At 52.0% G+C, this 26,761-nt stretch overlaps 10 protein-coding genes across 10 annotated transcripts; 9 read left to right on the top strand and 1 right to left on the bottom strand.

The window, feature by feature from the left end:
• Positions 1-43: 43 nt before the first annotated feature.
• BGZ61DRAFT_449285 (fungal-specific transcription factor domain-containing protein) lies at positions 44-2,763 on the top strand. Its single transcript, XM_046245585.1, has 5 exons — positions 44-314; positions 378-1,611; positions 1,660-1,787; positions 1,835-2,032; positions 2,079-2,763. The coding sequence occupies exons 1-5, from the start codon at positions 149-151 to the stop codon at positions 2,345-2,347; spliced, it is 1,995 nt and encodes a 664-aa protein (XP_046106254.1). The 5' UTR covers positions 44-148; the 3' UTR covers positions 2,348-2,763.
• Positions 2,764-5,700: 2,937 nt separating this feature from the next.
• BGZ61DRAFT_449288 (uncharacterized protein) lies at positions 5,701-7,723 on the top strand. Its single transcript, XM_046245586.1, has 5 exons — positions 5,701-6,207; positions 6,263-6,491; positions 6,552-6,611; positions 6,670-6,960; positions 7,009-7,723. The coding sequence occupies exons 1-5, from the start codon at positions 5,738-5,740 to the stop codon at positions 7,270-7,272; spliced, it is 1,314 nt and encodes a 437-aa protein (XP_046106255.1). The 5' UTR covers positions 5,701-5,737; the 3' UTR covers positions 7,273-7,723.
• Positions 7,724-8,266: 543 nt separating this feature from the next.
• BGZ61DRAFT_574577 (uncharacterized protein) lies at positions 8,267-10,555 on the top strand. Its single transcript, XM_046256162.1, has 4 exons — positions 8,267-8,750; positions 8,795-9,060; positions 9,114-9,340; positions 9,389-10,555. The coding sequence occupies exons 1-4, from the start codon at positions 8,317-8,319 to the stop codon at positions 10,481-10,483; spliced, it is 2,022 nt and encodes a 673-aa protein (XP_046106256.1). The 5' UTR covers positions 8,267-8,316; the 3' UTR covers positions 10,484-10,555.
• A 930-nt stretch (positions 10,556-11,485) lies between these two features.
• On the top strand, positions 11,486-11,814 carry BGZ61DRAFT_531204 (uncharacterized protein; the record flags this gene model as incomplete). The annotated part of the gene is made up of 3 exons (XM_046253669.1): positions 11,486-11,570; positions 11,633-11,719; positions 11,774-11,814. The coding sequence occupies 3 exons, from the start codon at positions 11,486-11,488 to the stop codon at positions 11,812-11,814; spliced, it is 213 nt and encodes a 70-aa protein (XP_046106257.1).
• A 3,933-nt stretch (positions 11,815-15,747) lies between these two features.
• On the top strand, positions 15,748-17,194 carry BGZ61DRAFT_449297 (ASST-domain-containing protein). The gene is made up of 2 exons (XM_046245587.1): positions 15,748-15,835; positions 15,895-17,194. Exons 1-2 carry the CDS (start codon positions 15,773-15,775, stop codon positions 16,768-16,770), a joined length of 939 nt encoding a protein of 312 aa, XP_046106258.1. The 5' UTR covers positions 15,748-15,772; the 3' UTR covers positions 16,771-17,194.
• Positions 17,195-17,251: 57 nt separating this feature from the next.
• BGZ61DRAFT_449301 (uncharacterized protein) lies at positions 17,252-18,534 on the bottom strand. The gene is made up of 3 exons (XM_046245588.1): positions 18,264-18,534; positions 17,499-18,217; positions 17,252-17,447 (listed from the first exon to the last, which is right to left on the bottom strand). Exons 1-3 carry the CDS (start codon positions 18,276-18,278, stop codon positions 17,435-17,437), a joined length of 747 nt encoding a protein of 248 aa, XP_046106259.1. The 5' UTR covers positions 18,279-18,534; the 3' UTR covers positions 17,252-17,434.
• A 202-nt stretch (positions 18,535-18,736) lies between these two features.
• On the top strand, positions 18,737-19,388 carry BGZ61DRAFT_531207 (uncharacterized protein; the record flags this gene model as incomplete). The annotated part of the gene is made up of 2 exons (XM_046253670.1): positions 18,737-18,922; positions 18,972-19,388. 2 exons carry the CDS (start codon positions 18,737-18,739, stop codon positions 19,386-19,388), a joined length of 603 nt encoding a protein of 200 aa, XP_046106260.1.
• Positions 19,389-19,510: 122 nt separating this feature from the next.
• Positions 19,511-20,369, top strand: BGZ61DRAFT_449306 (uncharacterized protein). The gene is made up of 2 exons (XM_046245589.1): positions 19,511-20,065; positions 20,172-20,369. The coding sequence occupies exons 1-2, from the start codon at positions 19,569-19,571 to the stop codon at positions 20,179-20,181; spliced, it is 507 nt and encodes a 168-aa protein (XP_046106261.1). The 5' UTR covers positions 19,511-19,568; the 3' UTR covers positions 20,182-20,369.
• A 386-nt stretch (positions 20,370-20,755) lies between these two features.
• BGZ61DRAFT_449308 (uncharacterized protein) lies at positions 20,756-21,828 on the top strand. Its single transcript, XM_046245590.1, has one exon. The coding sequence runs from the start codon at positions 21,053-21,055 to the stop codon at positions 21,722-21,724; it is 672 nt and encodes a 223-aa protein (XP_046106262.1). The 5' UTR covers positions 20,756-21,052; the 3' UTR covers positions 21,725-21,828.
• Positions 21,829-22,401: 573 nt separating this feature from the next.
• BGZ61DRAFT_531210 (uncharacterized protein) lies at positions 22,402-26,587 on the top strand (the record flags this gene model as incomplete). The annotated part of the gene is made up of 3 exons (XM_046253671.1): positions 22,402-26,178; positions 26,225-26,398; positions 26,456-26,587. The coding sequence occupies 3 exons, from the start codon at positions 22,402-22,404 to the stop codon at positions 26,585-26,587; spliced, it is 4,083 nt and encodes a 1,360-aa protein (XP_046106263.1).
• Between the last annotated feature and the right edge of the window lie 174 nt (positions 26,588-26,761).

Genomic DNA, 26,761 nt, shown 5'->3' on the forward strand with positions numbered 1-26,761 from the left:
TAGGGCGCGCTCAACTGGCCAGGTACCCCGAAGTAGCCGAAGTCGGCAAACTCCATCGGCCAACTTCGCGTCGGCGAAACTTGCGACGCGGGTTCTCCGAATTCTCGGTCAACTCCTTCACGTTGTCATCGAATCAACGGCTGCTGGCATGGAGCCCGGGACTGAGCCACCTGCTCAAGCAGGCAATTCGTCGCGAAAGTACACCATCAGAAGCAACTTTGGCCAGTCGAGAACGCCTCGAAGCCGCAAGAACCGCCCGTGCGATGCGTGCCGCCGCCGCAAGACGGCCTGCGTCATCCCCAACAAACCCCCTTGTGAGTGAGCCGCCCGCCGCGGCAGCGACTGCATCTGGAGGCTGAAGCTTACTCCTGATATAGGTCTCTTCTGCAGTAGCAGAGGCTTGGTCTGTCGGTCATCGGCTGCTGATGCGGCTCCAGACCCTCACGTCACGACTCCAAAGGCATCGCCTCTCTCCAATGGCCCCGAGAGTTCGGAGGCTGGCCCTTCTCCCGCTAGCACAGATCGCCAGAGCGTGTACGAGGGCTCTGTCTCATCTACGATAGTCAGTGATGGTCTCGTGCGCCAGCCGGTTCTCGTGGACATAGATGCCGCGGCATCGTTCGCCTTGTCCGCTCTGGATCCGCCTGAGACTGATGTGCACACATTGGAAGACATGGAAGACAGAACGTCGCATTCGATGGGGCTGGCTGGCGAGCAAGACACGTACTTTCTCGACTCATTCAGATCGGTGCTTCTGAGCGAGCAGGACGAGATTGATGCCAACTTCACCCAGGTCTATGACGGCAGCTCGCAGCCGCATCATCATCCGGTCCATTTTCTGATGCTCCTCAACGGATTCCCCGACCACACGAATCTCGCGATGCAGGAGGCTTCGGATGCCATTGAGAGCCGTGTATGGCCTCATGGTCCGGCTCTAGTACGCCTGTACTTTAAACACGTTCATCCGGCGTATCCGGTCGTCTCCAAGGTCCGTTTCCTGCGTCAGTACGCCGCGGCCAAGCTGGAGATTCCAGCTTCACTTCGCGGCGCCGTGTATGCGTTGGCCTGTGCGTTCTGGCATCGCGATCCATCGCTCGAGGGACCATGTCCCTTCCAGCAACATGAAATTCTCAAACATTGCCATATAAGTCTCCGACGAGAGCTCGAGGCGCCCAATCTGTTCAAGCTGCAGGCGTGTCTACTGCTGCCGCATATCATACCTCCAGATATTGACAGCGTCGAAACACCAAGCACTTGGATAATGGCATGTCAAGCTACTGCATGTGCTCAAATGATTGGTCTCCATCAGGATCCTGGATCATGGAGCATAGCAGCCTGGGAGAAAAGGATACGGAAGAAGCTGTGGTGGGCTACGTACGCCAATGATTGCTGGTCCTCCGTGTGCCACGGCAACCCGCCGCACATTGGCTGCGACACGTTCGACACGACGCCTCCGACCTTGGATGACCTCCGTTTCGACGAAGATGTGCCTGAAGAATTGCACTACTTGGTGGATCCTGAAAACACCAGCTTTCGAATATCTGACGGGGCTCGGTTCTTGGAGATGGTCAACATCGCCCGGAACTTGCGAGCAATTCTAGACTGCAGCTTGTGAGTTCTCACTCTCAACGATCCAGAGCCGTACTAACACGTAAATAGCCAAGTGAAGAGGAACATGAGTAACCCACAATCTCGACCCCAGCTTACGGCATTGCGTGAAACGCTCAAAGACTGGCCAAGTCTTATCCCGCAGTGTTTGATAGTTGAAAAGGACACCCGTCACAATGGTAGGCTTCAGCATGAATAGCTTCCGGCTTTGTATTAACCTCTGTAGGCCCTCTCCATCTGTCATTCCACGCTACCCAAGTTCTCTTGTTCCGCGGTCTTATGTATCCAGCAACGAAAGAAGCAAAGGCCACTCCCGGTTCAAACCTGCGGCAGTGGCTCACCGTAGCACTCGCACAGTTCAAAGTGTTTACCACTTTTATGAGAGACATCACTGAAGAGGAGTTGACCGGTTTCTGGGTCCGCCGTAAGTCAATTTCCAATACCCCTCGATCAGCTCCTGACCTGTATAGACGCCCGATCTCAGCTCATTCTCTGCGGCAACTTTCTCATCTACTTATTTCTGCTGGCATCCGAACCACACGATGTTGAAGCAGCTTATCAGCTGTTGGAGAAGTTTCACCAATCGTTGCAGCGTCTAGGGGGCACGAAAGATATCAGTGCAAGATTACTTCTGCGACCCGCCATGCTACGGATCGACTCATTCTTTATCCAAGCCACTGAGCTCATAAAGCAGGGGCGCAGTGGAGTTGGGGAGTCTCCCGCCGTTAGTGTGCAATAGAATATGTGCTTGAATTAGTCAACTTTGTCACAATCGTGACACAATTTCGTGAACAAACGTAGTAGATAGTGCATATGAGGGGTTAACAGCACGATTAGCAGCACGATACCGGAGGACTGTCCTGATGTAGTCAAATGAGTGCATCACAAGGTCAGATATTGGCAGGCTAGGTCATTCTGCTGAAGGAGTATAACATGTGATGAATATCGGCAAACCCAATCTCTACTTGATCATCGAACAGATCGGCCAAGAGTTTATCTCTCGTGCAATCACAACGACAATCGTAAGGGGTTTGCCGATGTCGCCGTCGTTCGGGGAACTATCGGCTAGTAGGAGCCGGTCCCACCAGTAACTAAGGCTTGGCTTACACCATCATCATCCTCTAGCTCGTCCTACGCCGAGACCTTACTACCGCTAGTTGATGTGATGTGTTGGATCATCACATCGGCCAACTTCGAGGAGGCAAATTTCATTTATGATATGTAATCGTCCATATCATGCATGTCTATCAAATCCGCCTGGCTGCTAATTCTGATTTGCCCATTTTTAAAGACTTGCTATCATGGCCCAAGACTCCGAGGCTGCTCTCCAGCGGAAATAGCCTGTTCAGGCACAAGCCCATAGGGCTGAGTCGCTAATCTCGGAAGTTCCCCCATGTAGACAGGATCCCCGCACCTCGAGGTCAGATTGGTTTGTCCTTCTCCTACCTCTATATCCAGATTATTCTCCATGGCATCACGAGACCTCCACAACATGGTGTACAAGATGCAAATGAACTGCATCGCCATGGTTAAGGGATGCATAAACCGAGATGTCGTCCTTCTCACTCACAAGATTTCATTGACGGTGTTGAATCTCAAGATCCTCAATGTAACGAGAAGAATCCTCTTGAGCCTTGAGCCATCCCAGCCTTCTTGCCTCGTGGGTTTGGATTTCTTATCTGAACACGCATGATCCCGGTGGCAGCCCTAGCCCTGAGGATGAGAATAAATTCTTTCGACATTTGAGGACGCGAATAGCACGGCCACTGCCCACGGAATCTCAACACCGGTGATAAAGCGGCTCAAGGCAGTGAAGGTATGTGTTTTGGGGAAATGCTTTGTTGCAGGGTAGTCCAGCCTCGCGCAATCCCCCATCAGATAGGAGTAGGGTATGCAAGTGCATCTCGCTTGTTAATGCGAATGACGGTTTATTCTAGAAGCCTGGTTGGGTATGTATGGCCAGATGCAGAGCTTTATGATCCCTGGGAGCCCTCTTCGACGCTTCTGTTTGCTGGTCATCGCTAATCCTTGGCCAGCGACCGACTAAATGTTCCAGCACTTGAAGATGCAGGTGGCACCTAACCCTGCTGCTGTTCAATAGGGCATATTCAGTACATCGCAAAGCATTCCCGACTTGTCAATTGTGCAACTGTGCAAAGTACTAGGTACTTCTCACAGCACTCTGAAATACGGCAAATACGCGTGGTGTGCCAAGATAACACCCCGACCCCAGTATTCAGCTCATGCATTCCCACTGTTACGCCTCATTTTATCACCGCAGCGAGCGAATGGGGTGCCAACAACCCCTGGAAGTTTGTGAACGGCCTTATCAACAGCCTGGTCGTCGAGGTGCGACACGCGCATCGCCTCTCACATCCTACTGGCTCTGTATTCAGCTCATTTCAGCTGCCACATCCTCAAGCCGTTCACAGCTAAGATGGCCCCTGTGGTTAATTATTAATTGAAGGTTACTCTCCAACTAGAAGCAGCGTGCCTCATTCTTTTTGTTTCGCGATTTGTGGCCTTGAGCTTGCGGCTGAGCTTTGGATTTCCTCACATCATCAGTCTTGACTCTCTCTTCCCTATTCGTGTCTCTCTCGCTCTTCATTTCCTTTCTCATACTCAACCACCATGCATCGACACTAGGATGTCAAAGTTGCCTATTAATTCCCAATTCGTAGGTACCGGTAACTTTAATCAACTTCTGTCGGCCACAATTATTCTTTATTCCACGTTGCCGGGGCTTCGCACTCTCAATGATATTTCGCTTTTTTTGCGCCCGTCCACACCTTCTTTTGCATAGCGGCACTCGCTCACCGATTATCAGGTGTATCGATTCTAATTGTACTGTACTGGTGCACATCAACAGGGGCATTCTCGCCCCTTCAGAGCTTGCCCAAAGAAAATCCGGTGCTGAGGACTGTTGTTCCCATATTGCCGCTGGAATCCTAGTCCCCTTTATTATGGCTCCATTTACCCTGGAAGCCCACTTCGTCACCAACGCGTTCAGTGATATCATTTCCAGCGTGAAAGTGAGTCAATCCTTACATTAAATGGGTTATTAGTTCAAACCAATATACCTTTTTCAAGATCTGCCATGGACACTCATAGCATTGTTGTTTGGAAGCACACTGGACTCTCATATCTGGAGCCAGCAAGGTAGAGAGATATAACTTACGGCGTAGAAGTTGAAACAATAAAACAAAGAAATCAAGCACAGTTGTCAACAAATGTTCTTGTTTGCGAGTCGGAATCGTGATCAGGGCTGGACTTGACGATCAGCGAACTTGGGACGACACCCACCAACAGTCACCTTATTAATTAGCAATCCGAAACCTAGGCCCGCGTGCCTATATCTCAATCGTGGAGAGAATCAAAGGGAAAGATGAGGCAGGTGAAACCGATCAAGGCCTAGGGCTAGTCTGGCAACCGGGATAATTCCCTGAAAATAACAAAAAAAAATACCGGCCTATCAACTTTGAATCCCTACCCAAAACAACTTCTGGCTTTAATTTTAGACCCCACTGTAGCTATAATCTTTGACACCAATCTTCAAAATCAGGCTCGGCAAACTGAGGTTGGCCGCGGTATCGGGGTCTGCAAAATCAGGCTGCGATTCAGACACGTCGCCACATCGACCGCGACTACTAAGCTGACCTGACTATTTCCTAAAAAGCACGGAGTGGCGTTGTCTCAGAAAGCCACCCCCTCAGATAGTCACACCTGAGATTGCAAGGCTCCTCAAATCACCACACTCCTACAAATGTGGATTTTACTAATTGTCACAAAATCATTCACTCAAGTTAAGTAGTAGCATAAATAATTAGTATGTTGCAATCTATGGTCCAAGGTTTGCATCTTGCACTTGGTTAGGTAATATTTCCTGTTCATTATTTCTCCAATGCTCGAATGAGGCATCCCAAAAGCTGGCCATCCGCCCCCACCGATCCTGCCTGTGAAGGGCTGGCAGGGGTAAAACAACAGGCTGGCATGATTGGATAGCCTTACAAGTAAGCAAGGGGGCGCTGATGACCATATTCAAGCTGACGCGCTCGCACTGATCCATTCCTCTCCCTTTCATATCCTCTCCATCGCAGTGGTGAAGAGAGCAATCACGCGCCAACACACCATGCCTCTTAAAAGTAAGAATGCTTTAAGAATCCATGGTATGCCTGGGTGCACTACCAAACAGACCTACGAAGAAGTCGTCGAAATACTCTGTGCACCACCGTCGACACTGACGAAACGTGCTTCTAGCCTTTTCCGTCTGTCGGACATCGGACAGACTAGGAGCAGCACGGATGGAACAACCCCATTGATGACGACCCTTGAAGGTGAAGCATCACCTCAACTGATACCTCGCACTCCTCCGATTCCATCGGACGAACCCGCCAGTACATCATTTGTCTTTCAGCACAAAGACGCCCCGGTGGGTACGATATCGTTCTCGGACCGAAAGAGACTCAAAGCAGCACTGAGCGTGTTTGAAAAGGCCAAAAAGAACAAGGATCTCCACTGGAGTGGCTGGGGGATCACAAACGAGTTTCGAGGTATCACTGTTCTCTACGAATATCCCAGTGCCGATAAGGTGGAAATGGAGTATGTGCTGATATGCTTCCCACCACGTTTGACCTGCTAAATATCCGATTCACAGTATATGCGCCGTCCATGGACTTGGCGGGAACGCTATTGATTCCTGGACAGCAGACAACAGGAAGATGTGGCTGAAAGACTATCTACCATCTTCACAAAACTTTACCAAGAGTCGTATCATGACTTTTGGCTACGACGCAGACTTGGCAGACCAAAGATCGTTAATGACACTTGAAAACTGGGCAGAGAACTTGCTACAGATGCTCATGGAAGTCAGAACTTCTAAGAAGGTACTCCATACAATATTGACGTTTGATCAATCGATCGCAGCTGACTTATCATGAATATAGCAAAGAAGACGGCCATTGCTCTTCGTGTGCCATTCTTTCGGGGGGCTAGTGGTTCGAAAGGTGCGTAACCAAGATACAAACATGGCATTGCATGCTAATAATGACTCTCTTTGCGTAGGCAATGATCAAGTTGTCGACCACCAAGCACAAGGGGCTATCCCTGGCCCAGTGTGGTCTCATCTTCCTGGCTACTCCACACACAGGTACCAGCATAGCTGACTGGAATGCGCTTTTCGTTGCCACTGCCGGCCTAGTTGGCGGAGTCAGGTCAGAAATTGTGGACAGATTGAGAGCATTCAATTCCAGTTCACTGTGGGACAAGAGTGCCTTCCTCAATTTGAATCCACTTCCGCCGTTTCAATGCTATGCCGAGGGTATGTCGGTCCAAAAGTCAGGGATACAGCGAATAGTAAGAGAAATCGAATTTCTGCAAAGTACACTTCTTATTCGTCTTCAGATTGTCACTCAAGATTCAGCGTCCCTCGACTCTCAAACGCCAGCTCATATGATCATGAGGGCTGATCACTGCACAATTTCCAAATTCAGCACAAACTCCATGGAATTCATAACTGTCGCCAACGGCATGTCTCAAGTTTATGCGGAAATCTCAACGACCTACCGCCATTCCTCAGTTGTTAGATATCTGATCTCGCTGAGTCGGCCCAAGTCCGGCTCTGGGAGAGACTCGTCCTCCACAGATACAAATACTGGTTCGGGGTGAGGTCGTTGATAACGAATGGCAGGCAAGCTTGCTGCCTCTAACGACTTGGTAATCCGGGAAGGAATCTAGGGTTCAGGGCGCTTCTTAGTTCTCCTCAAAGGCTACGCCTGGGCTGGCTGACGCTCAGGACCGCGTCAGGCGAACGGAATTCAGGTTCAGTAACCTAGAATGAAAAATGTACTCGGTGGGCTGGGCTCAAAGAGTAAGCTCAAAATAATAAATTTTAATGATCACTTACTGCGTTAGAACTCAACGACACTGATACGACTTGTGGCTATCAGGGATTAGGCCTACTACCATGGAAATAAAATACTAGTTATTAGACAGATGGGTGGAGAGGTCGGGTTTTCGGTCTTTAACATGACTTTCTTTTCTTGAGCTTTGGGGTCCAGCTGCCACTTCAGTAATCAATTTACTCTCTCACACTCAACACCTGCCTAATATTCATTTATTTATATTCACCTGAGCTTAGCTTGTTATGTGCCAATTTTCGGTATGGGTGTTGCACAACCTGCCTTTGAACTTAGGGTCTAGTTTAGGCTGTAGACAATTCCATCTCAGCCAGTCTAGTAGGGACTATAACATTGATTTGAGTTAAAAGGTACGCTTATTATCCAAAGATATCTACTGGCTGTGAATAATGGCTTAAAATTTTGCGGTTCAATATAGAAAGGGCTTACGAAGCTTGTCGGTAATGGGACAATTTCGGTTCTAGTCATACATCTCCATCAGGCAGTTTATCAGGCAGACTTGAGAGCGGGGCTCAGACATACGTCCAAAGGCAATGCATGCAGTTTGTTGGACCATCGGGAGTGAACGAGAATTTTCTACCAACAAACAGTGCAGCTGGTTTGTCATCATGTGACATGGCTGTGAAGTGCAAATGTACGATCAGGCTGACTGGCTTGAAAACCCACTTCCCCTTCCATTCTTCTTTTTCTTCAGTTTCTTCCTGCTCATCTCGCACCCGCCGTCGATGACTATCCATCGCGATCCGTTATTCAACTTGTGCCTGCTATTGGCTGCTTCCTAACTCCGTCCGCGATGGCCGAGGTCGTCGGCCTGGTAGCTAGCAGCCTCACGTTGCTCGAGGTTGCCGACAGAGTCACCCGTGGCCTCTTTCAATTGAAGCGGCTATGGGATGAAGTCAAAGACGTACCTGAAACGATTCGGGAGATTCTCACACGTTTGGACGTCCTCCTTCCCGTTGTCATCGAGATCGACAAAGACTTACAAAGGGAACCGACTATGTCGGGCAACAGCGCCGCTGTTTTGAGCTTGTCATATTGCCAGAACGCAATCAACGAGCTCACGTCAGTGATTGACGACCTGTCGCACAACATTGAATCAGTCAGGGGATTCAGGAGGAATGCCGCCAGAGTCAAAGTCGTGTTAAAGAAAGACGCTCTATCAAAGTATGAACGGAAACTAGAGTGGGCTATTCAGCTTTTACTTCTTGCACAGCAGCTACACACAATGTATGCAGGCCTAAGATTTTTAGGAAGCTACTAACAAGTCACAGCGCCATCTTAAGGCTTCAACCCGAAGCAATTGTACAGTGTCTCGTGTCTTCCGAGCTGTCCATTCGACCAGAACCCGACTCTGAAAAGCACCAGGAGCTATCGCCATCCCTTGAGCAAATTGCCAAGGATGAATCAAGTCAGCAGATTTCAGCCGCTTCGCATTCAAGAAACTGGACGAAATTGCCTTGGAGACGGCCTTCTTTGTTTGGTAGTTTCGTTTATACCTCCCAGCCTTCGAAACCAGACGCTCTATTGAACTCTCTCAGTAAGATGATGTTGTTAATTCAGATGTGATAGGAAGACTCTAACGCCTACCAGGTTATTGTGCCCGACTTCAACTACCTAGGTGGATCACAAACAAGGCGTGGGATATAATGGTCGCCCCAGGACCAAACATATCTCTCCGAGCTTACTCTGTTGTTCCACGCGATTCTCCTATCTTTGAATGTGTTAAAACTGGCGACGTGGACAAGATGTTTGATCTTTTCCGTCAGGGTGCCGCCTCCCCACTTGATGTAGATCAATATGGCCGAGGTTTATTTCAGGTAACGCCTAGGCTTCCTTTGTCGGCTTCCATACTAATTCTTGCACAGACTGCATGTCGCTATGGTAATATTTCCACGATGATAACTCTTCGGCAGCTCGACATTCGATGCCTAGAGATGAGCCAGAGATATTCGTGGATATCAGAATGCTTACACTTTCTTCTCAGGGAAGGCTCTGTGACCGAGGCGTTCTGTCATTTCCTCCTGCAGAATGGGGCTTTTCACAAGGAAGATTACGATTCCGATGAACAATGGGACATTTCTTTATGGAACTCGCAAATTATTTGTGCAAGTTCCCCAAACGCAGTGCGCCTTATACTGCCATACATATCACCCGATCACCACACCTTGTCAGCATACAAACGCCTCGGATCAGTCCACCTTCATCGAAACCACCCAATCTCGTTACGTCTATTCCTTCAGCCAGACGGGAGCATTATCGCCAGCGATATACGAGAACTCCAGCAACAAGGATTATCCCTTGCCGTCCTGGTTGCGCTTCTTTCCACGGCACAGACAGGAAGACAAACTCCTCCAACGAATCATTGGAGGAGATTGCGTCGGGATACAATTGCCGTGACGGAGTCCTTAAGCTTTCGACAAGGGCCCCTGGGCTCACTCTTCGAATACCACCCTGGATTAAGTCACCAACCAATCGGGACTGCATTCTCTGCCATAATAGTAGGGACCCTGGTCTCAATTTACGATTGGGCCGATTATGAAACCAAGAATGAGTGGATTCATCAGCTGAATACGGCGCTTCAGAACTGGTTGGAAGACCTGAGCATTGCCGGTGTTGACCTCGCTGAATATGGCAGAATTGAAGAGGCCATCCTAAGCAGTCTCAGTCCTTCAGAGAAATCCTTCATCGCTTTTTTCCCTGCAACTCAACATCCAACCCGGATGCCAACGAAACGCTGGAATTATTACCAAATTGGTCATATCAAGTTAGAAAGCTTCACCTACGGGCCTAAACCGACAGACTGGAGCTATGTGTGGGACTACCCAACTGAGAACTTCTCCGGTGAATTCTGGGAGATGATTGATAATGTGTCTTTGAAGGTCCCGGGGTCTTGGGTCGAGGATTCTGACTCAGATGATTCAAGCTCTTATGGCTCAGATGAATGGGGCATGTATGGATGAATGCTAAATGAGGGGGCCAAGCGTCTTCTCGCATTGGTAAAATCGTGTAAGGAGTATCTAGCAAGATAACAGGGCAATTCTCAAAGTCTGTGCTTACATCAAGAAGCCGGAGGGTGACAACCTGTATAACAGGCAGGACAAAGTCAAAGGAGAACTTCAAAAATAAAACTGAATTTGTCAAGCGTTTTAATATTTTCGAGTATTGCTATTCGCATACATTTAAAATGCTGATTACATGGAAATATAAAAATTTTACACCCAAGTTTGGTGCAAGGTAATATGCCTCGCCTGTATGTCCACTCTGAGTATTTTATTCCGAGGAAGTTCCAGTTTCTATTCTAAAATAATAAAAAACTTAACTTAAAGAATAAATACTTAGAATAAAATTTATTTGATTTTCTTAAATTAAACTTACTAATAGATATATTATTGAGATTTCTTGGTGAAATTAGCCTGTATACTTAAGTGTGCGAGTAGCATTTTAAGTGCGTGCGACTAGCAACACTTATATTTTCAAGCGTTCAATTAAACATAGTTAATCTCTCAGTAACAAAGGGTTTCCGAGTCCACTGCCTAAATGACAAGAGAGACCAAGTAGCTATATTCAGGTAAACCAATTTATTGGAGCTAGATTGCCGAGTACCGTCCAGCAGAGAAGATGTCCCACGCCTGATGCAACCTGTCTTCACAGTCTGGGCGGAATGATGGCCAGATTGCTGTTGGAACCCCACAAAACTGTAAAATTAAGGTGTAGGGTGGCATCTCCGGCATTTCTCCGGCTAAATCGCAACCCAAGCTTGGACACCAAATGCGGAGCGGATCTAGGTTCATCCGGGCTTCAGGAGGACACGATAATGAGGACAGCTTTAGCTTTACTGTCGCGTTTCTAGGTCGCACTCCCAAAGTCCTCCAACGTCTCCTTCGCATCGTCCTCCATCATCCTCGACCGACTCCCGCCAGAACCATCCACCCTCCTTCCACCACTTCGTCTCAACCATCACCATGTCCGACCAGATCCAGGAACTCCTCGAGGCCCCTCTCGAGTTCGCCCGCGACGGCATTCAGTTCGCCAAGCGATGCACCAAGCGTACGACTTCCCCTGGGAGAAGCGATTCCGATCCTCAATGCTAACCTGCCATCCATCAACAGCCGATAAGAAGGAGTTCCTCAACATGTGCACCGCTGTCGGCACTGGCTTCGTCATCATGGGCGCCGTTGGCTACATCGTGAAGCTCAGTACGTCCTCCCTCCTTTTGCGCAACGTGTGTGTCCCGACTAACCTGGCAATAGTCCACGTGCCCATCAACCACACCCTCGTGGGTGGCGCTTAAACGATCGATCGGACTGGTTCTTCGGAGTCGCGGCGTTGAGGAAATGGGCGAGAGGTGCCATTGAGTGCCAAAGTGCAAGCGTGATAATTGTGACGAGGGGGAACGAAAACAGCGCGAGGCCAAACTACGACCCAAACCATTAGGAGAGTCGTACCATGTATATTATAAGCACTCTGTGATCAAAGGACATTTCTGCCTACAGTTCGGGCCCGTTGCCGCTGTGCCAACTGCCACTGTGTCAACACGCGCAATGTGTCGAGAGTTTCTGTTCGTGTTGGGTTCTCGGCCTTGCCTGCTTGGAGGCATCATCACGCGACTCTACGCGCCAATTCGTGACTCGTCCGCGAAAGATGATGAGCCGCCCATGGTGTGAGGAGAGCTATGCGACGACGAGCGGAAGTGCTGCTATGTACTGCGCATTTCCGCCCAACACCTCTGTGTCTCCGTGGGAGCAGCGACGAGCAACCCGTAGTGGCGACCCCAACCTGACAGCTCTCAAACTATTCTGGACCAATTCAGAGCGCCTCAAGCTCCGTCTATGCCTACCCTGCTTGCGCCTCTGAGGTCTCGGGCGGCGCGACGTGGACCGAGGCCCGTCAAGTTGGCGTCACAGTTACTCAGGCTAGTGGGCTTCCATGCTATAGAAACAGCTGCCACTCTTTAATCACAAACGGGCCATCTTAGGCATTCCCAATAGGAACAGAACTCATCGCTGTTATCCCGACAGTATCGCAATGATTGAACAAGACGACCACATGATCAGCATAATTGGCCCTTTTTGTCCTGGGTAGACTGTCAAAATCCCCGTTCAGCATGCCTACCCCTTTCTTCAGCGCACTGTCGCAACACGAGATACACTCACCAAAGGAACCTGACCTCGTAGACAACGCACTCGTGCTTCAAAATTAAACAGGTACGGCATGGTCGAATCATTTATATATGGCGACACCCTGCGACAACTCAGTGCTTCTTTATCAAACCATTGGCCCTCTTGGTAGTCATTCGCCAATCTTGAACTACCGCCCGAGTATGGTTAGCTTGATCCCCCTCCAAGGTATTCATCACACTTCCAGCAAGGTCCTAAAAGATGTCAATTTTGTTAAACACGTATGGCTTATGTACTCACATTGAGAGCCCTATCCATAGCATCGGTGATAACTCCATTGGGTTCACATATCACAGCAAGGGTGGTCAAGACATCGCGGCCAGGGAGGAGGCGCTGTAGGGTCTTTGTCAACTGCAGACAGTCAGTTCCATCGCACAGTATAGTGTCGCATTGCGTGCATCCTCAAGAGTGTCCACAGTCATTTGGCATGCTTAACCTCTACCTCCCCTTCTACTTACGGTGACAAGGGTGGTATTGAGCTGGTTGCCAGTATTCGCGATCCCTCCCAGTCCAGTCATAACAGTCTGTCCCAGTGAGTCCAGAAATTTAAAGGGTTTTACCACCTTAATTAAATGGACTCTGCGCGTTGAGGAACCCCTATACGCTGGTCACTTCAATCTGGCCAGCAGGCTTGGTAAGGTCGTTGGTCGCTTGTGTGAGCGCGTTGTTGTTTGGTGAGTGACTATCAGCAGCAACTAATTGGAGGAAAGTTGGCCCATCGGGTCGGGTGAGCCGTATAGTAAGAAAGTTCACCCTTCTGCACTTCTCGCGATAGACCACATCTTAGTTTTCATGAAACTTGCGGTTTGCTGTTCCCAAACGATCATCATTCCCGATTTGCTGCAGACTGCGAGTCGCGATATCTTGGGAGATATGGAGATTGCCACTTAAATCGCCATACCCCGAGCCACTCTAACGTACCTAGGCAAGATGGCCATATACTTTAATTTCTCTCCTGCCAATCAAGAAGATTTACCCACTATGGGGCGTCTTAAGCATGACGCGTGGCGTTCCGGGAACGGATCCTGGCCAAATACGCGTACATCATCCACGTATGATGAAGCCACGCTTGAGAAGCCCGACTACGCAGTAAGTCATGTCGGAGCGTATAAGACATCTCCACCATATCCATGTGGCTTAACGGGCATGCATACTATTTCATGTTATGGAAATTGCAAACCCAACTCGAGCGCCGACTTGAGCAAGTTGCTTAGAAACCTCCGTTTAGTCCTCAATATCTGTGACTATTGTCAATTCAATTATGCATCAGCTTTCGCATATACGGAACTCTTCTTCTCCTCAATTAACGTAAGTCTTTCAGAATGCGACCTATATGAGTGGGTGGTATCTACCTGTAGTCGTCGGGTTTCCCAAAAAAAAAAATTCTTACCCACCATGGTCACGCAAATAATCCGGGGTCTGTCATTTGGTGAGCGCTCGGGTGTTACTAGACTTCCTCGAGGTGATTGACCAGGTTTAATTCACCTATGAACACAAAATGTATCTCCAAGCGGTATCCAAAGATAGACTGGTGGCCATTCTAAAATGAAGAAGGAATGGCAAAATGATTATGTCGCGGATTTTTGCGGCGGCGCATAGCATTTTGAGCGGACTCTTAGATAATCACACCGAGTACAGGTTCTTTCTAGCGCTATCTGCAATAAACATGGCTCTGACAATTTCTCAGCGATAACCAAAGCCTGGGGATTGAGATCGACCTGAGCGAAGTGATTCCCCTCCAAACGAATAGGGCGACACCAAATTGCACCTTCGCGCCACTGCTCATCTCCACGGAAGGCTGCGCTAAAGTGATAGCGGTAAAATCAACAAAAGGTCGAAGCACAAGCGCGTTTAACGGAAAATAGTATGGAAAGATAATCAATAGTGTGCCACAAGCCGATCTTCTAGACCACTTCTCCGCATCCCATTGGGCCCAGAATATTAGGTTCGGTAGGGTTGAGGATTAGCCCTCACCCCTGCTGATAGCTCAAGGTCCCCTTGATCAATACAACCGTCCAGCTATCGGTTGATCGCCATACGCACGATTGTTAAGCGGGGATGATAAGACCTAAAATAGCGTACCACCGATTCAAATTGTACCACCGATTGAAAGGGCTCTCGCATTAGCCTCCCAACTGCCTGGGTCGCGTGCCTGATTTAAGATGGCACATCAAAGGCGAGGCTATTTTGAAGTGGCTTTCTCGATCCAATGAAACTAACACACTAGCCCAACTCCCCGTCTGAATTATGTGTCTTAGATCGACGATCACAACGCCTCCCCCCTTTATTTTCCCTTATTATGATGCACGAATCCCCGGACGCGCTGGGGGCACGTGGAGGATACCATCCTGCTTCCTGGCTGCCATGCTCTCACGCCGTGGTGCCAACATGGGCTATCATATACAGGCTCCACGGCGCTCTATGAGCACATTCGGCTTCGTCTTCTTCCTCCATCTCGTCTGCAGCGTACTCGCCGATGTCCCGCACCACACAGACTGGCAGTCGTATCAGGATGGAAAGCTTGGCCTGCAGCCGAACCAAACGTTTCACTCGGCGCCGCACATCGGAGCACCCATCTACCAAGTCAACAAGTTCAACTATGAAAAGGTTGACAAATCTCCCTACATCTTCCTGGCGGGGGCCTACAGCGAGGGTCTTTACGGCCCGAGCATCATCTCATCCGAGGACCTGAGCTTAGTCTGGGCGGATGAGCGATATAGCACAGGTCGAGCAACGAAACCCTACATCTTCAAGGGCCAGCCTGTCATAGCCGCCTATGCAGGGGATCGCATCCGGATATACAACCAACACTACCAGCAACTCTACCAAGTCGGTTGGCAGCTCGAATCTCCAAACAGGCAAGGGCTAAATAACCACGAATGCTACATCACAGAAGACGATACTGTGGTGATTATTTTCGATGAATATACCCCCGCCGACTTGACATCGCTTGGCGGTCCAGCGGAGGGCCATGGCGTGATCCAACAACATGTTCAGGAAATTGACCCCGTAACCAACACAGTGCTCTTCCATTTTTCAACCCTCAACCACTTTCCAGTTTCGAGTTCTCTCATGCCGTACTGGGATAATGGCGGGCTCTTTCATGATTATTCGCATATGAATAGTGCGCAGAAGGTACCGAAATCTATCCAAGGTCTGAATCTAGAATGGTGCAAACTGACGCTGAAATACAGACCCCCGAGGGCGATTTTCTCATCAGCATCAAGCACTTTGGCTGTATTATCATGGTAAACGGCAAGAATGCTCAACCTAAATGGATCATGGGCGGTGCACGGAACCAATTCACAGACATCACGAAAGACGGCACGGCTACCTTTGGCCCCCAGCACCACGCACGCATAAGCGGCAAGAACCGCATTACTCTTTTTGACAATGCACAATGGAACAACGGCTTTTGCGAGGGGCGAGGAAGCAAGGGAGGCCATTGCTCTCGCGGTCTCGAGCTAGAATACGACCTAGAGGCCATGACAGTCTGGGTCGTCAACGAGTGGTACCATCCCCAAGGTCTCATCAGCGCCACGCGAGGAGGTGTCCAGCCGCTCCCAAACGGAAACACGCTTATTGCCTGGGGGCAGAATGCCATGTATACCGAGCACACGCCCGACGGAGAGGTTGTCATGGACATCCAGAGAAGTCTCGTTGACGAGGATCGCCTGGGTCACAATACGTTGATAGCCTACCGCGCCTGGAAGGGTGACTGGGAGGGTAAGCCCACCTGGGGACCCAACATCTCCGCAAACGCAGATGCCAGTGGGAACATGACGATTTATGTCTCATGGAACGGCGCGACGGCTGTAAAACGATGGGTTCTGGTATGTCTTGATATGCGACGATCTGTGTATTCCGACAGCGAACTAATTCCTTCTTCCAGCTCCTGTCCACTTCATTATCGAGCCTCAACGGCCCCAAAAAAGTCGCAAGCGAATCGCGTCGCATGGGCTTTGAGACGGGTTTTGTGCTTCCCCGGGACTGGGACGCTACCTTTGCCCGCGTTGCTGCGCTTAACAAGAATGGCGAGATTATCGGGTCAACTCCAGCAGTTGACATAGCCACCGGGGCAATACATGTCCTCGCGTATGAGGTGTCGTCGGTGAGAGTCGATGAGGGCACCTCAGTTAATCCCAAGTACTGCGTTACTACTGTCTCTTCTACAGCGTATGGGAATATAGGCGATATCTCGTCCATGCCTCTCTACCTTGCGTGTGCAACAAGTGTCGGCCTTGCCATGTGAGTCACTTCCAAGGGTCATTTGAGCTTTTATATCGAGACTCATAACTAACCTTCGGTCTAATAGTGCGCTGGGCTATGTTCTCCAAACAAGACAGCCGTCAAAAAAATGAGCGCGATTTAATATACCCTGGTAGGCAGCCCTGGCGATGGTGGCGAGCAGAAGGAAAGACGCCCACCGCAAATGAGTGGAGAAAAGATTAAACCCTCCAGATTGAGGAAATAGATCTGTGCGCATTTACCAAGCATTTAAAGTTCGACTTATCACGCTGGATTATTATTTCTTGTATATAGCCGGGTTCACTTTATTTCCAATACATTAATTAATCTCACACAATTTCGACTTCAGACGTCACATTCAACAGACTGGGTGCAAACAAACTCTTGTTACTCCTACAAAGGAACAAAGAAACTAAACGTCCAGAGCCAAACTCCCAAACCATTTCTCGACATGCCCAACACATCCGCGCCAGTTACAATCCCTCTCTAGTCCATGTCACTATCTGGTCAGTCGCACTACAACCAACGGGCGGGTAAAAAAAGGACTCACAGCAAAGCCAAGGTCAGATCACCATGGATCCTTGCCTTGAGCTCAATTTCTATCTCTAGGTTCAGGTCAAGACGCAGCTTGAGTGGATCTTTGCCGCCCCCGCCGCCTTGCTGCTGCTGCATTTGCTGTTGTTGCTGCTGCTGCATCTGCTGCTGCTGTTGCTGCATCTGCCGGCGCTGCATCTGCATCTGCCGCTTGGTCATGGGCTGCTCGTCTTCACTGGACTCCTCGTCCGAGTCCTCTTCGGAGGACTCTTCCTCTTCGTCCAGCCAAGCCGGGCGCCTGCGGCGGACATCCTGCGCCTTGGTGGTGGTCTTTGTAGGCTTTGCGGGCTTTGTGGGCTTTGCGTTCTTCGCACTCTTTGCGCTCCGTTTTGGGGGCTCGGGCTCGGGAGTGACGGGCTCGTCGTCTTCCTCTTCCTCGTCGTCGTCGCCAGAGATGTAGTCTTCGTCAAAGACGTCCTCGTCCTGATCGCCTTCGGCGTCCTCGAACTCGTCGCCGCTCTCCTCGGCCTGGTTTACAGTCTTTTTCTCGGGCTCGGGTTTCTTGGATGAAGCCTTGGACTTGGGCTTGTCTTTGGCTGGCTTTTGCTCCGGCTCCTGCGTTTGCTCTGGCGTCTGCTCTGGCTTCTGCTCCTGCTCCTTTTCAGGCTTGGGAGAGACGGGAGGTGTTGATTGTTGTGGGTTGGGAGGGGTTGAGTCGCCCTGCGTGTTTGTGTCCTGCAAATGTTAAATTGGCCCATGGAATAATAGGCAGGTGGCATACCTGTGGTGAAGCCATGGCTGAAAGTTATTAGTGTGCAGACGAGGTGAGATGCAATCACTAAGTTTTTTTTCCAGTGGTGTGTTGTAGTGTATTGTGGTCTACATATTCTAAAACGAAGCCCGACGCTTCGTCTCTTTTGTGATGCCTCAAAAGATGTAGAAACAGGATGAACAAAGTTCACTCTGACGCAATAGGCGTCATCGGATGCCCCTTGGAGCCGTCGACGAACCGGTTTCAGCACACCCAGTATTTTTTTATCCATTTAATAAAGTGAATGACGTATTGGATATCGAGGTAATGTGGAAGAATGACGCTTCTTAATCTGCATGACCAGGCAGGGGTCTTACATTGCAGATGGGGTGGATGGGGTGGATGGGGTGAACTACCAGACAGACTCCCCATACTTTAAACGTCATTCTCAGCGACGGCAAGAACTGGATATTCCTGTTTACAGCATCACAGTCACAGTCACCATGGTTATTGGGCTACTCACCATCGCATCTATCCCTACCGTCATCGGGGTCGCGGAGGCGATTAGCGCGCAGAAGTCGCAGAATGCCTCGCTGAGCAAGGAGCAGGAAAAGTTCCACTTGGCCCCCCTGATGCGGCGCAAGGGGAAATCAGAGGAGGCCGGGGTTGGCGTTCTAGTGGACAACAAGGTGAGAGAGTCTACAATTTCCAGGATCAACCGCGAGCTGACGCTTCCAGCTCTTTCTCAACCTGCCCGAACGCCCCGTCGAGGGCCACGAGTTCAACGGCTACTACTTCAAGTACCCAAGCGAGGAGGGGCATCTGGGGATGGTGAGCACCATCGCAGTCGATCCGCCGATGCTAAACTGGATCTACATCCACCGAGACACGCACGCGGTGGAGTATGGGGGCCGCAAAGAGACCGTGGGTCACGTCATTGGGCCGTGGGGCTGGAGCGACGACGAGCGCTTCCTGACGCTCCAAGGCGATCATGATGCGTTTGTTGCCGTCCGCGAGGAGGCGGATGACGGGCGATGGGCAGTGTACTGGGACCCGGAAGGGGAGATTCAGGAAACGGCGGGCAAACGATGTCGGCCTGTGGCGCTGTGTCGCAAGTTGCAGCGCGGCGTGGAGAGTCGCTTCGTCAGAGACTGAAGATCCTTGCTGCGTTGGTGACCAGGGTTGCATGAGGGCACACCATGGGGTACCCGGGGGACGCCAAGTTGTAGACAATGGGGACTGCTGCAGGACGTTGAGCATCTCGATCATGACCTCATGGGGGGGGGGGGGGATGGGAGTGGAAATCCTGTTATTCAGAGGAGGTGGTGAACTTATATGACCTGGCGTCGAGACTCTGTCTATAGCGATTCAACAAGAGACAGACTAAGACGAGATCACCTCATTACTGCTTACCGTGCCATACACGACACGCCTTGTTTAAGAAACCACACTCACACTCACGCACAACTCGCCAAAATGTCGACCATGGAAAAGGACCGCGTCTCCTCCAACGAGGTCGACTCCGACGACAACGTCTCGAGCGAAGAGCCGCCCAAGCAGATGCAGCGCCGCAGCAAGAAGAAGAAGAGCAAGTCCAGCCGGCGCTCGAAGCAAGCCGGGCCGCTCGACCAGCTGCCGCTCGGCGGCGACGCGGTCAACAACACTCTGGGCGGCGTCACCAACACGCTCGGCGGCGTCACCAACAACGCCGTGGACCAGCAGAAGGGCGACGGCGGCAAGAGCGACACGCTGCGGCTGCGGCTGGACCTGAACCTGGACATTGAGATCCAGCTGAAGGCGCGAATCCACGGAGACTTGGAGCTGGCGCTGCTGTACGTGAACAACCCTCATCATCTTCCCTCTTCTCCCCCCCGCACGAGACCGCTTCGCTTCCCCTCTCTTCTCTTGGCCGTTTCTTACTTGGCGTCCACTCTCCAGCACCGGATAAACTGGCGACTAATTGCGTGTCTACCTATCCAGGAACTAAGGCGTTCTTCCTTGTCCTGCGCGAGTGTGTACTGTGGGCGGCCGGAACAGGGCGGCCTCGTTCCGGCCTGGGCTTTGGGCGTTTGGGGAATGAATATGGGCTTAGGAACCTCGATGAATATTTTTCAAATCAATCACTGTGCCATATCACACCGTGCAAAAGTCCTTGACGCAATTGCCACGCCCCGCTCAACGTCTGGACGCAGCCCGAACAAGGGTCGCTGCGCTGTCGTTGGCTCGCCGCTGGCCCTCGCTGTGATCTCCATGCAGGCGGCGCTGCGTTGGGTCATGGCGGCTCGGCTAACCCCGGAATAGCCTCCGTAATCGATCCCGTAATAAGCCAGGAACGCGTGGTGAGGCCTGCTACGTGCTTGCTAGCAGCCTGTCATGTCCAGGCGCAGTTAGCTAGCCGTTCTGCTTCCTTGCTAGTGTCGCTGTAGCGTGTGTTTCGGCCGCCATCGAGATCAACGACGAGGGTATGATCATAATACGGGTAATATGGAGCATAATACGGGGGTACTATGGCCCAACTACGGCTGACGGCACGCAGGCGGGATACTAGTCTGATATTCTGTTGCAGTGAGCGGACCAGTATCTCCGGGGAGCGTCATCCCCTGTTGCATCCTTGTCCATCCTCCCATCCTGGATGCTCATCCCTATTCATCGCCATCCAACTCGACAAGTCACTCACTCCGTATGTCCTGCTGACTGTCCTGCTGACTGTCGTCATTATCCCCGCAAAAGGACCGTCCGATTCACACATCAAGACGCGGTTCAGCGCGATGCCCTCGCCGTTGCCATCGCCAGATCCATCTCGTTAACCACAACCCACGATGTCTTCCAAGCCGGTAACACCTGAGAGCTCGCCGACGCATACCACGTACGAAATCAACCTGCCCGTACGAGACGCGCGCTCCTCGCAGTCCTCACAGTCTTCGCAGTCCTCGCAAACCTCGCCGTCCCCAGAGTCGTCGCCGCCGCAGCACCCGCAACCCGGCATCCACATCCCCAAGATAACGCCGCTCGCATCAGGGCCGTCGCCCGCCGAACTCGCAAAGGGCCTCGACGGGAAATATGTCGACGAGTTTGGCAACATTCTGGACTGGGACGGGACGGTGCTCGGCAGGGTAGCCGGCGATCTCCCGTCCATGGTCGGCCGGCCCGTCTCAACGTCTGGCGAGATTCTAGACCCGGACGGCCAGGTGGTGGGACACGTTTGCGAAAACTACAGCAAGCCAGCCTTGAAGCCGCTGGGAGGCGGGCTTCAGGTGGACGACGTGGGAAACATATACGATGGTGAAGGAAACGTGGTTGGGAAGCTCAACGCCCCGGGTGGCAAGGGCAAGGAAACAAACGAGACAAGCAAGAACGAGCAAAGCGCTCCAGCTGCTCCGACTCTCAGGCCAGATGAAATGTGCCTAGATGTCAAGTCAACGTATGATGGCATCCAGCTCATCATCAAGATACCCACCGTCTTCAACCAAGACTATAATAGTAAAAAGTAGTTTTCTTTTGTCTAGAGTTGTGACGCGAATTTCTCTTGTCCAACATCCAAGAATAGTGAAAACTGGCTTCCAGGGCCACTTTAAGTTCATCCAGCGTAAACCCATGGGAATCAAGCGGCCGGTGCAAGCCCACGCTGCAAATCTCGATCTCCCACACCCTCAAGTGGAGGATCGGCCGCCTCCACCTCCCAGAAGCCGGTTTTCATGCATGCAGGCGGCAAACCACTTACACCCGAGGCCAATCACTTGAAACATCCGGTGCTGGTACTTCCACGAACCAGCTGAGTCCTCGAGAGTCTTTACGTCATCCAATGCCACACCACACACCTTCGACCTTGGATGCTCGCCATGACGCGCGGAATGATGGTTCGTACGACTAGAATTTGCCTTGGGGGATCATAGTCGCCTTCATGGCGCTGGCTCTGACGTTTAGATTGTCTTGATGTCTAGACGTCATGAAAACTGGTTTTCGCAATCGGCTCCTCGCTATAAAGCAATGTCTTGTCAGGAATTGGGACGATGATCCAGACATCCATCCTGATACCCAATCAACCAACCATAGCAGAGACAACCGTATAGCTATCGAATCGAGACATCCAGACACCCTTTTTGATACCCACTCAATCGACGAAAGCAAAGACAGCCACCTAGTCATCGAACCGACACATCCACAGATCATGCAGAATCCTCTGTCGATCCCAGGGGGCTGGAACAAAGACACCCCCAGGGACACTCCCGCTGAAGAAAAGAGTAATCCTGGTGCGTCCTCCCTCCCCTCGCCGTACCTAGCGCTCATCATCCCCCTTGCAGTTGACACTGAGTCCGTTCCACGCAGCGGCGTCGGAGTTGTGGGCGAAACCGGAGACGTCGTGGACGAGACCGGAAAGACTGTTGGCGAAATCACAGACTCCAAGGATCCCAAGGAGCTTGTAGGCAACACCGTGACGACGGCCGGAGATGTTGTTAGCACAACTGGAGATGTCCTCGGCAAAGCGGTGCCCCTAGACGAGGAGCCCAGCGAGTACACCACCACGTCGGCCGAGAAACCCAAGAAATCCAGTGGCTTCGGTCTGTCGGGACTCAAGTCTGTTTATAACTCAGTCGACGGCAGCATGAGGCCCGTCACCAGTCGCCTGGGCTTCGGCAGCAAGTCCGGAGCCAGCAAGTCCGGAGCCAGCATCACACCTGAAGACAAGTCGGCATCTCAGGGTGAGGAGACGGAGAAGCAGTTCCGCGAAGCCCAGGGCAAGGGTTCTTCATCTGAGATTAACCTCAAAGATGAGGACCCAGTGCCGTCGGTTACGGGTAAAGAGACTGGAGTCGAGTCCAAGGACAAGCTTACTGAGGTCCCTCCCGATCCTATCGAGACAACCAAGGAAGCAGACATCGAGGCGGAGCAAAGCAACAGCATCAAGCCAGATGATCTCAAGCCCGACGACAGCGTCTCGAGGTTCGAACCCGAAAGCACATCCGAGATCCAAAAAGATATACCGCCTCTCGATGAGGTTAAGGAAACCCCAACCACCGACCACACAGATGTTCCTGAATCAGACGCACTTAAGTCTGTCGAGGGGACCGAGGTTCCCAAGTCTGAGGTTCCGAAATCGGAAGTCCCTGAGGGCTCGGAGCTTGATAAAACCAAGTCTGACGTCCCAAAGTCTGAGGTTCCAGAGTCTGAGGTGCCAAAATCTGAGGTCCCAGAGGGTGAGGTCCCGAAGTCGGATGTCCTAGAGGATGAGGTACCAAAGTCTCAGGTCGAAGGATCCGAGGTTGCAAAGACTGAGGTTCCAGAGTCTGAGATTGCGAAGACTGAGGTTCCGGGATCCGAGGTTCCAGAATCCGAGGTTGCAAAGACTGAGGTTCCAGAGTCTGAGATTGCAAAGACTGAGGTTGCAAAGTCTGAAGTCCCCGAGTCTCAGATCCCCAAGTCTGAGGCCCCACCCTCCGACATCCAGCCCTCTGAGCTCGCCAAGTCTGAAGTCGCTGGATCTGAAGCCCCGGGAACAGACATCCCAGGGACGGAAGCCCCCAAGTCTGTAGTTTCTGGAGTGGAGATGCCCAAGTCCGAGGCCCCAGAGGGTGAAATCCCCGAGGCTGAGGTTCCTGAGGGTGAGGTCCCCAAGTCCGAGGCCCCGGAGGGTGAAGCCCCCGAGGAAGAAGCCACGGACGAGCATAAGCTGGACTTTGCCGCCCTCGAAGGCTGCGTCGTTAACAAAGGCGGCAACCTCATCAACGACAAAGGAGAGCTCATCGGCCGCGTCGTCGAAGGCGAGGTGAAGCAGCTCATCGGAAAGAAGGCAGACGCAGACGGAGTCATCTGGAATGACGCCGGCAAGGCCGTTGGCAAAGGAGAGCCTCTCCCCGACAATGAGCGAGAGGACCTCAAGGACTTTGCCCCCTTTGAGAACTTCCCCGGAGCTGTCGTCGAGGCGGATGGCCGCGTCCTTTTTGAGGGCAAGCAGGTCGGCCAGGTTATTGAAGGCGACCCCAAGCGCCTCAAGGGCAGCAAGGTTGACGAGGACGGAGATATTCTGGACCGTCGAGGCAACGTCATCGGCAAAGCGGAGGCCTGGGATGAGCCTGAAGAGGAAGCTGCTCCTGAAATCGACTACTCTATCCTCGCCGGCAAGCGCGTTAACAAGGCCGGCAACGTGGTTGGAGACGACGGGATGCTCTATGGCCGTGTCATTGAAGGACACATCGGCTCACTCGTAGGCCGCATGTGCGACAAAGACGGCAATGTCAGGAGTGAGTCCGGAGAGGCCATCGGCCGAGTGGAACTTGTGCCCGAGGATCAGCGCCAAGGCACTCGTGATGGACCATTCGCCGACCTCGTTGGCTGCACTGTTGTCCATGACGGGAAGATTGCTACTTCTACCGGCGAAATCGTGGGTCGATTGATCGAGGGCGACGCCAAGGCCCTCTACGGCCGCCCTATTGACGAGGACGGCGATATCCTCGACCGCAATGGCAACACTATTGGCAAGGCTGAGCGCTGGGAGGAGCCCGAAGCTGAACCCACGCCGGAGATTGACTACTCTATCCTCTCCGGCAAACGAGTCAACAAAGCCGGCAACGTGGTCGGCTCTAACGGAGAGCTGTACGGCCGTGTTATTGAGGGACACATTGGCTCTCTCGTCGGCCGCATGTGCGACAAAGAAGGCAATATCAGGAGCGAGTCTGGCGACATCATTGGTCGCGCAGAGCTCGTTCCAGAAGACCAGCGTGAGGCAACTCGTGATGGCCCGTTTGCCGATCTCGACGGCTGCACCGTTGCTCGTGACGGAAAGGTTGCTACCTCTTCTGGCGAGATTGTTGGTCGCTTGACCGAAGGCGACGCCAAAGCTCTCTACGGCCGCCCTGTTGATGAAGATGGAGACATCCTCGATCGCAACGGCAACGTTATTGGAAAGGCCGAGCGCTGGGAGGAGCCTGAAGCAGAACCCGAGGCCGCGATTGACTACTCTAGCCTGTCTGGCAAGCGAGTCAACAAGGCCGGCAATGTCGTCGGATCAAACGGAGACATCTACGGTCGCGTGGTTGAGGGCCACATCGGCTCCGTTATTGGCCGCATGTGTGATAAGGACGGAAACATCAGGAGCGAGTCTGGTGAGATTATCGGTCGCGCAGAGCTCGTACCAGAGGGTCAACGCGAGGGTACTCGCGACGGGCCTTTTGCTGAGCTCGTCGGCTGCACCGTCACAAAGGAGGGCAAGGTCATCACAGCTACGGGCGATGTCGTGGGACGCTTAGTGTCCGGCGACCCCAAAGTTCTCTACGGCCGTGCTGTCGATGAGGATGGAGACATTCTCGACAAAAACGGCAACGTTATCGGCAAGGCGGAGCGTTGGGAAGAGGACGTGGTGGAGAAGAAGAAGGATCCTCTCGCTGGCCGACGAGTGAACCGCGAGGGTAACGTGGTCGACGAGGATGGAAACATCATCGGAAAGCTCACCAGCGGCGACCTCTTCATCTGCTCGGGCAAGGAGGTCGACGAGGACGGTGATGTCGTCAACCAAAAGGGCGAGAGCATCGGTCACGTCTCTCGCCTCGAGGACATTCCCCCCGAGCCCGAGGCAGAACCTGAGCCAGAGCCCGAGACAGAAACGCCTGAAGAAAAGGAAGCGCGGGAGCAGCTCGAAAAGGACGTCAAGCTCGCCGGCCAGATCGCGGCATGCGTTGAGCAGACTCTGGACAAGATCCGGCCCATCTGCAAGATGATCACCGACAAGGTCGACACGGCCGAGCGCACGCCCAAGGACGAGCTGGACGAGGAGGAGCTCGTCAGGCAGGTCAAGCCGCTGATCGAGGAGGGCGGCAAGATCCTCACCGAGGTCAACGGCGCAATCCGTGGGCTCGATCCTGACGGCCGCATCCAGCGCAACGCCAAGGCCAAGGCGGCCTCGCGAGAGGCTACGCCGGAGGAGGCTCATCTCGCCGAGGTGTTGAAGGAGGTGAGTATCCATCACAGTTCTGGGAAGCATAAGCTAACAGTGTCAGCTCACCGGCACCATCACCACGTGCATCGACAACGCCAAGAAGAAGATCGACGGCATGCCTCACGCCAAGGAGGAGCTCAACCCGCTCTGGGGCCTCCTCGCAGAGCCGCTGTTCCAGATCCTGGCCGCCGTGGGCCTCCTGCTCAACGGCGTGCTCGGCCTCGTCGGACGCCTGGTAAGTTTCTGAAACTCCCGCAGCCCACACAGCGAATTGCGCTAACACACCCTCCAGTTGAGCATTGTGGGCCTGGGCGGTTTGGTCGACGCCATCCTGGGAGGACTGGGCGTCAACAAGATCCTCAAGAGTCTTGGCCTGGGGAGTGCCATTACGGCGTTGACCGGGAAGAAGGAGAAGAAGAAGTAAACTAGGTTGGACTGAGTGTGTATATTGTTTGTAAAATTACGAATTAGGCTGTCAATTGATTGGGTTCGGTTTCCAACGACGACTAGTCCGTGGAGTCGTGGAGCATCGTGGAGCATCGTGATGAGGTTGACCCAGCAAATCAAGTATACGGTATATGCACCTACCGAGACCTTA

Source organism: Ilyonectria robusta (genome assembly GCF_021365365.1).
Source record: "Ilyonectria robusta strain PMI_751 chromosome Unknown BGZ61scaffold_7, whole genome shotgun sequence".
Classification (NCBI taxonomy): domain Eukaryota; kingdom Fungi; phylum Ascomycota; class Sordariomycetes; order Hypocreales; family Nectriaceae; genus Ilyonectria; species Ilyonectria robusta.

Coding starts and splice junctions, on each gene's coding strand:
- BGZ61DRAFT_449285 (XM_046245585.1), top strand. CDS start 149: ATGGAGCCCGGGACTGAGCCACCTGCTCAAGCAGGCAATTCGTCGCGA. Junction 315..377: donor CATCCCCAACAAACCCCCTT/GTGAGTGAGCCG, acceptor CTCCTGATATAG/GTCTCTTCTGCAGTAGCAGA. Junction 2,033..2,078: donor GACCGGTTTCTGGGTCCGCC/GTAAGTCAATTT, acceptor TGACCTGTATAG/ACGCCCGATCTCAGCTCATT.
- BGZ61DRAFT_449288 (XM_046245586.1), top strand. CDS start 5,738: ATGCCTCTTAAAAGTAAGAATGCTTTAAGAATCCATGGTATGCCTGGG. Junction 6,492..6,551: donor AAGTCAGAACTTCTAAGAAG/GTACTCCATACA, acceptor TCATGAATATAG/CAAAGAAGACGGCCATTGCT. Junction 6,961..7,008: donor AGTCAGGGATACAGCGAATA/GTAAGAGAAATC, acceptor ATTCGTCTTCAG/ATTGTCACTCAAGATTCAGC.
- BGZ61DRAFT_574577 (XM_046256162.1), top strand. CDS start 8,317: ATGGCCGAGGTCGTCGGCCTGGTAGCTAGCAGCCTCACGTTGCTCGAG. Junction 8,751..8,794: donor GCACAGCAGCTACACACAAT/GTATGCAGGCCT, acceptor AACAAGTCACAG/CGCCATCTTAAGGCTTCAAC. Junction 9,061..9,113: donor CGCTCTATTGAACTCTCTCA/GTAAGATGATGT, acceptor AACGCCTACCAG/GTTATTGTGCCCGACTTCAA.
- BGZ61DRAFT_449297 (XM_046245587.1), top strand. CDS start 15,773: ATGCCGTACTGGGATAATGGCGGGCTCTTTCATGATTATTCGCATATG. Junction 15,836..15,894: donor ATATGAATAGTGCGCAGAAG/GTACCGAAATCT, acceptor GCTGAAATACAG/ACCCCCGAGGGCGATTTTCT.
- BGZ61DRAFT_449306 (XM_046245589.1), top strand. CDS start 19,569: ATGACCTGGCGTCGAGACTCTGTCTATAGCGATTCAACAAGAGACAGA.
- BGZ61DRAFT_449308 (XM_046245590.1), top strand. CDS start 21,053: ATGTCTTCCAAGCCGGTAACACCTGAGAGCTCGCCGACGCATACCACG.